Source organism: Hippocampus comes, unplaced genomic scaffold (genome assembly GCF_001891065.2).
Source record: "Hippocampus comes isolate QL1 unplaced genomic scaffold, H_comes_QL1_v1.1 scaffold82, whole genome shotgun sequence".
In the NCBI taxonomy this organism is placed as follows: domain Eukaryota; kingdom Metazoa; phylum Chordata; class Actinopteri; order Syngnathiformes; family Syngnathidae; genus Hippocampus; species Hippocampus comes.
In genome coordinates, this window is record NW_017805135.1 from 4,195,076 (window position 1) to 4,203,021 (window position 7,946).

The window sequence follows — 7,946 nt, forward strand, 5'->3', positions numbered from 1 at the left end:
CTTCTGTCCACCGTTTCCAAATGACTTGGTTGCTAGATTTACCAACTTTTCCGTTCAAAGTAAAGATTCAATTTCTCCAAAGACGCGCCAAAACTCACGACTTTCAGTGCGAGAGTGTTGCTGTACCGCTGTACATCTTTCTCCCTCTCCCTGCCTCCTCTGTTGAGTGACATAGAGCTGTAGTGAGCACGCCGGCACATTTGGCAGTGCACTCAGACATCTCTGAGGTCAGAAGAGCCTAAGAAACTATGACGACGGCTTCGAGATAGCGACAGGTAACAGGTAGTCTTACTGGGCCGTGTTTCACTCAGTATTTCATACTTGCTCCATTGACTGACGGCAGAACAGAAAATAGGCAAATGAGAAAAACTTAATTCGGAATCCACCTCTATTAAAATACAGTGTAAGTCCACAGATGCAGCTTTTAGCTGGTTGTGGCAGTGCTGTGGGTGCCCGCATGGGGTTCGGCTCTCTACAACACATCAGCAGTTCATAGGTCAATCAGCTGGATTCCATTGTCTTGATTTACGTGATTGAGATGTCAACATCTAAGTGAGAGCTTATACTTGTGTTGTGACGTTCGCGAACGAGTCATTCTTTTGAACGGCCCTTTTGGGGTGAAGGATTAAATGATATTGGTATTTGGTAATATTGAAGCAATTTGGTTACGGTATAAAATACAAGCTATCGTCTTTCATCTATCCATAACACTGTTCCAAAGCTTGACTCGTACTGTAGCAGATGAAAAAGTCCTGGAAAATTATTTCAAGACAGGAGTCGGAACCCTGTTTTAGTTGGAGTGTACAATAATATATCACCATAGATGGCTGTACATGTTAAAATTTTGTCACACCTATTCAATACAATATCAGACACACTGGCCCCCGTTTTTGGTGAGGTAATCATCATACTAACAGCTATTTCTTAAACTTTGCTCCTCTCCTGAGGCTGAATACAGTGAACACGTTTTGATATAGCTCCTCGATTGTGCCTGTGAGCGCGTCTGTGTCCATACCTAATAAATTGAAAAAAGAATGCAGCAGTAAAGCTCCAAGTCAGCACTCTAACCTCTAGCTTGCTTCTGGAGAAAAGCCAGAACAATAAAAGGCCGTCACCACCGGGATATTTATGGCCCGGTCCCGTATCGTCATGTTTTTATGAGCGGCAATTGAACATTCGGCGCTTCCCCTTTCGTGACCCACCGCCAGCCGTATTATTATCCAATTAACCAGCATAAAGGGACGCCAACGACGTGTTGGAGGTGATGCGGTGTGTACCCCTCACTCGGTTTTGGGGTTAATCTTCTTGGATAGAAATAGGAAGCGTTTAATACTTCTCGCTGCAGAGAGCTTGTGCGTGTGTGTGCGGGTGTTTATCATGATAATCCGCTGTTTATAAGGCGAGTTGCCCAGCTGCTAATGTCTGCTAATGAAAACTCCATCAGGGTGACTCAGCATTAAGTGTTTTTTCTTCATCTGTCTTTCCACAGGCCACATCCCATCATCGCTCGCAGTAATCCTCCGAACCACAGACAAAATCGTGTGGGCAAATGAGTTTGAGCGTAAGTTGCCACAATCTATTTTCGCAAAAGTAGCTTTTCTTTCCCTTCCCGATTTGCATTGCGCTTTTTCTACTCCCTTCCTATTCGCAGCCGTCGAGCTGACCTGCTTAATAGAGTCCATCTCCACCAACAACCCGAGGATTGAGTGGAAGAAGATTAGAAATGGCATTCCAAGCTATGTTTACTTCCAAAGGAAGATAGCAGGTAAATTGACAGGGCAAGCTGAGGGGAATGAATGGCGCTCTGAGAGAACTCTGCTTTGAATTCCGTTTGCATCCTGAGCCGAGTCCTGCTGTGTGTTTCAATCAGCCATTGTAAAGTGTTTTTTTTTTCTCTCTGTCTTCCCTCAAAAGGCGACTTGGAGAACAGGGCACAGCTCAGAGAGCCGGCCAACATTCTGATCTTCAACACCACTCGCTCAGATACGGCCGAGTACCGCTGCGAGGTGGCCGCCATCGACGATCAAAGGGACTTTGATGAGATTCTTATTAGTCTTGCAGTGAGAGGTGTGTGAAATTAAACAACCAAGAAGCAAGCCTATGCCCCAAATATGACTTGTGAGCCAGTTGTTCGGAAATTTGAGGAATTGTGACATCACAATAGGGCAAATATACGCAAACAATACTTCCCCTACACCAGGGGTGTCAAACCCATTTTCATCGCGGGCCACATTTTAGTTACCGTTTTCATTGAAGGGCCATTATGACTGAGATCATATAAAAAAGTCAAGAATAACAAATGTATCCAAATATTGTTTAAGTTACTTTATATATGTCTCTTATTTATCACATATGAGAATTTGAAATTTTGCTCCATATTTTAGCAAGCGTCATGGAAGTTGCCATGTTTGATTTGCTTTCGCGGGCCGCATAAAATGAGGGGGCGGACCAGATCTGGCCCCCGGGCCTTGACTTTGACACCTATGCCCTTCTCGGAGTTATGCCACAAAGACCAGAAAAATTTCTCAGGAAATGACAGAAATAGAATGATTCTTTTCTAGGATGAGACTGTCCAGTTTTAAATCAGACGTCAACATTTATGGCTGCTGCACAAGGGTGAAATCAAGAAAAACGAAACTTAAAACAATCCAGCTTTGTTAATGTATGACAGAGGGGAAGATGAGTCGATTCCTTTTATTGTGTTTTATAATCTTCAAAACTGCTCAACAGCTGACTGCCCATAAGCAGTCTTGCTATGCTCTCTGTACAACAATTTAGGACATCCACTCAATTTATCCTCCTCACCTACTGTTTCTCCTGTCATAACTTACTGTACTTTTTGGACGTACAATTTAAAAAAAATAAAAGAAAGAAAAAAAACTACACCTTTAGGGCTACATCTGCTCGCCGCTAGCACAATCCCAAAAAGTTTTTGCCATTGTTTCAGTTTAGGTCAGTCACTTGCTTTCTGCCACCTGAAGTACCCCCGCGTCTATTGGTTCTAAACTTGTTAAGAAAAAGGTCTACAGCAGTCCGTCTTCAAGACAAATCAATAGGGAACATGTTATGTTGTGCACAGTGAAACCCGTGGTGCCCCGGTGCAGCGTGCCTGAGGCGGTCACGGTGGGCACGTCGACCGAGCTCCGGTGTCTCGAGAATGAGGGCTTCCCGGCACCCGTCTACAGCTGGTTCCAAAACAACGAGGAGCTTCCCCAAGACCCCAAGAACACCCCCAAGTTTATCAATGCCACGTACACCATTAACGCCGACACCGGAAGCCTGGTATGACATCAGTAGGTGAATGAAGAGACAGTGTCGAGCAATTTGAGTATGTAGCTTGAAAGTAGAAAAGTGCTACACAAAAGGAAAGCCCATTTGTGATTTACAAGTTATAGGCCACATTAAAGTGGATGTTTTCTTATTAATTGTATAATTTGGTTGGAACGAAAGTCGAGTTGAATTGAGTTTGAAATGCAACGCCATAATTTTTTTTTTTTTTAATCAACAAAAAAATTTTAAATCAATCATAATCTCAGTCTGTTGTTTATTTACCTTTTTAAGGCATAAATAAACTGGTGTTGGGATTGATGAAAAAACATTTAATTATCACTGATATTTGTTATGACTGAGCAAGATTGTATAACTTCACTGATAACTTGCTTGAGCCAAGTAAGGACTTGACTCGACTTTTCCAAATTTGGGGCCCACTCGGCTTGCTTGATTTTCTTTTCCCCACGGTAAAGCGGGACATGCTTGAGTCTTGAAGGTTACAACTTGAGAATACCTTGTGACTTGCACATACTGTATGTGACTTACTCCCACCTTAGCCTAACAGGAAGAGAATTTACCTTTCCCTAAATCTCTCATGTCCAAATACTTTTGTCCATTCAGCATATTCGGACGAAACCCCCCCCCAAAAAAAACACTTCTAAGACCTTGTCTGTATTTGTTTGTCGTCAGATGTAAAGGCCAAATGCAAGAGATATTTTACATTTTGCCGACTGTGCACTGTCACAAGACTGACTTGACAATTCCCCTCAGAAATTCCGCAGGGTGAGGAAGGAGGACGCGGGGGAGTACTACTGCCAGGCTAAGAATGACGCCGGCCACGCCCAGTGTCCCTCTCAGTGGATGGAAGTCTGTGAGTGACATATGATTGCGTGTGCACTTTTGACAACAGTGAGGAAAATGTTTGCCTTTGAGTACGTGAACGGTATAGAATGTGACATTGTGATGAAGATTTCATTGCTAAATTGGAAAACACAGTTCACCAGTAAGTAGAGCAGTGACAGTTGTAACTGAGATCACATCCACGTGTACCAGAATGTATGCAATAATTCTAAGGGATATTTGTGGTTTTCTGCTGTATTTCTCGTGGCAATTTGTCTCACACATGATGACAAAAGGATTTGCCAACTATCCTCACCGGACACTGAAGTAGGTTCACATGCGCCTTTTGTTGCAAGGTCTCTTTTGATTTTTATCAAGTCTTCCATGGGCCATTCAAAACATATCACCTGACGAACAAATGGTTATTAATTATTACACAGTGCTGAACATATTTATTAATCCCAGAACAGACGTGAAGTTTATGCCACAGTATTCATATTTGCATTATTGTAATGCTAAAATACGTTAAACTTTTAGCATATACCGTAACATAAGACTTTTGTTTTTTTCATGACCTGAACTGACCTGGTTTATGATAACCTCCATCAGGATCCTCAAGGATTTTTTTTTAAAGATTATTTCAATTAGGAGATCGCAACTGATGAGACAGCATGATTATTGCACAGGTGTGCCTTAGGTTGTCCACAACAATATGTCAACTCTGTCACAAGAGCTCCACAAAACTGCAACCATAATAATAAACATCCAAAATGGATGTGACAGTGTCACTCATCAATGAGTGCATTAAACATTATTTTGTGAGACTGTGCTGCTGTACCTAATTAATTATTTGTATATTTGGGACATGTGATAAGGCAAGAATGTATTTACCTTTTTCTATAGATGATGTGGACATCCTCGACATCGTCCTCAAGTCTGTCGGCGGCGTGATAGCGGTCATCTGTGTGATCGGCTGCATTTGGCATTGCGTTTCACGCGCCTTCTCCTCCAAAAAAGGCCAAAATGAAAACGAGTGAGTATCAAATAGCAATCCATTTACTCCCGCATTGACAAAATATGCATTCATTATGTCGTCTTCTACTACAGATTCAGTTGGCCGACGCAGAACAATGCTGTCGACTATGGCGATGCAGATGAGGTACAAAATTTAGCATATACTAGAGTTCGAGGCGGGATGATATGTAAAATGTACTTTTTAATTACTTGCAGACAAGTATATAGAGCACTGTGCTTGACCACTTACCAATAAATCTGCTTTTTCTCCAAAACTAGTCTGTGAGTGAGCTGTTCAGAATTCTGAAGGATTGTAACGTGAACCACTAGCACAGGTTAGCGTTAGCTTCTGATACACATACTCAGATGTTCCTCTGAGTTATCCACAAGGGAAAAGGGGTGATGAGGGAGGACTGGTACTTGGCGTTGTGTCTCTGCTGCATGCGCCAAATACTCAATTCAGACCTCGGTGATGAAGTGCTGCCTTTATGAGTGAAAATAATTTATGGGCACTAGCTGTTTGCTTTGTCACAACCTCCTATTTCTGCTCACTGTCCTCACGTTACCAAAGTTGAACCCTGCGCTGGCTCGCATAAGAGGAAGGTAGGGCGACCTGTGGGTCATTTTATATAAGAGAGGACCACTCCCTCATAACAGGGTGATTTCGGACAGGGTTTTAAATAGATTGTGAACATTCTTGATCCTTTTCAGTATTTTGACAAATTAAATTAGCTGGGAACTGTTTGAAATTGTGGGCAAGAAATCCATAATATATCTCATGTAAGGCTATAGGTTGTTCTTTCCCCCCCTACAGGGACACTTCCGCCATAAGTCATCTTTCATCATTTGAACCCAGGGAGGATTAACAACGATGGCTCTGGTGGTTACGTTCGAAGTGTAACATGGCACACTCTATTCTCTGATGCACATCAAAATCAAACCAACTTGCCAAAGTAATGTTCAGTATGGTTTTATGGCACTAGCTCATGTTTTTATAGCGTTGACAAATTTTATAACACTAATCCTTTCATTGTCCCCCTCTCACTTGTAGAGTTTATTTTTTTATTTGCCGCATATTTCTACTAGACAGTAAAGTCATTCATTCACTTCCGAGCTGTGACATTTAGCTAAATGATGGCAAGGGATGTGTTGGAGCAACATTCCATCACAAGTTTTGGAACAAATTGTCTTTTGTAACTTTTTTTTTTAATACATTGAACTTGTTTTGCACAAGACCTGTGTCATGTGAGCAACATTGTGTTATTTCTATTCTTCTTCTTCCAAGTGGCCAAGAGTTGAAAGGTATTTGTGCATACCGTAGTTGTACAGGCAATAAATAAGCAGACTGAAAACTGAGGATATCAGATAGCATGAGGCACAATTTATCTGCCTTGAGCATAGAGTAGTTACAATTGATAACATTACATGTCCAAGTTACCCAATGGATTTGAATACTATCTATCCCACTTTGCTGCAAATTCAGTATTTACTATTAAAAGGTGGCAATGTATGACATTTAGAGTGCTGTTAGTGTATAAGTGACCTTCTGTGTGTTACTACTTTTTTGGGTTGTAGATATTGGACATATTGTCCAGTTTTGCATCAGTATTGTATGCATAAATGCGCAAATGTTTTTTTTCTTCCCCCAGTACCTTATTGTACATAAGGCAATATGCTGTTCAAAATGGTAATTTTACAGTACAATAGTTACTGTCCAGTGCTGTTTCAAACTTTTTTTGTGTTCATGATTTGTGTAAAAACTCAGGAACTGTTGTAAAATGCCCACTGTTCATGGTTGATTTTTGTTATGAATAAAATACATTTGAAATGTTCACCCCTGAAGGCTTGTGTGTGTCCTTTCAGCTGCAAGTTTCATGTGATTGAGAAAAATGAGAATATAAATAACGTGACCAGGGAACTTGTCTTTTGTGTTTTATAGTTTAGTACTTTATTTTATGCCTAACGTTTTCATTTCTAATTTAATAATCCTGGATATAATCCCGAGAGGAAAAATTCAAATTTTAAATCAGTTATCCAGCACAACTACGACCCACATGAAAATAAATGTTTTGGAAAATGAGTGGATATTCTTATTTCCTTCAGACAAAATAATAATTTAGTCGGCTGGTGGAACCTGTTTTTATATACAAACGGTAAACCGTGGACCTCCTGTAAACGGGTTGAACCTTTACATCAGGGGTGTCAAACTCCGGTCCTGGAGGGCCGGTGTCCTGCATGTTTTCCAAGTCTCCCTGTTGCAACACACCTGATTCAAATGATCAGATCATCAGCAAGCTCTGCGCAAGCCTGACATTGAACCTGTTCATTTGAATCAGGTGTGTTGCAACAGGGAGACTTGGAAAACATGCAGGACACCGGCCCTCCAGGACCGGAGTTTGACACCCCTGCAAGTCTAACCACTGGACCGCCGGGCCGCCGAGGTTGAACAAGAACAGGTTATTTGTATTTCCATTATTTATTTATTGAAAAGGAAATAAAAACAATTCCAAGCTTGACCAGGAACAATCACAAATTGTTTTGATTGCCATGAAGGGAAACTGGAAATTAGAACAGATTGAAGTTGAACAGGAACAGGATTGATGGGAAGCAGCACTAGGGGAAAGAACAGGAACAGGATTTCAGAATTAGAATGAAATTTGAAAAAAAAACAAACCAAGTGAGGGTTGAACTGGAACAGGAATGAGTTATTTCTATTAAAACAGGAACAGAAACACAGTTTTGTTTTTTTAAATTGGAAAATGTTTAAAATAGAATTAATAAAAGGAACATGAATGTTTCTATTGCAATGAATTTTCTAAAAA

At 41.0% G+C, this 7,946-nt stretch overlaps 1 protein-coding gene across 1 annotated transcript in view; it reads left to right on the top strand.

Annotated features, from left to right (window-relative positions):
- LOC109513867 (junctional adhesion molecule C-like) overlaps positions 1-6,966 on the top strand; it is a 20,054-nt gene extending 13,088 nt beyond the window's left edge. Inside the window, exons 2-9 of the mRNA XM_019866560.1 lie at positions 1,455-1,561; positions 1,652-1,765; positions 1,915-2,067; positions 3,080-3,282; positions 4,042-4,141; positions 5,014-5,143; positions 5,218-5,269; positions 5,939-6,966. Coding sequence (XP_019722119.1) covers positions 1,455-1,561; positions 1,652-1,765; positions 1,915-2,067; positions 3,080-3,282; positions 4,042-4,141; positions 5,014-5,143; positions 5,218-5,269; positions 5,939-5,974 — 895 coding nt within the window. The 3' untranslated portion in view covers positions 5,975-6,966. The remainder of the gene's footprint in view (positions 1-1,454; positions 1,562-1,651; positions 1,766-1,914; positions 2,068-3,079; positions 3,283-4,041; positions 4,142-5,013; positions 5,144-5,217; positions 5,270-5,938) is intronic.
- The last annotated feature ends 980 nt before the right edge of the window (positions 6,967-7,946 follow it).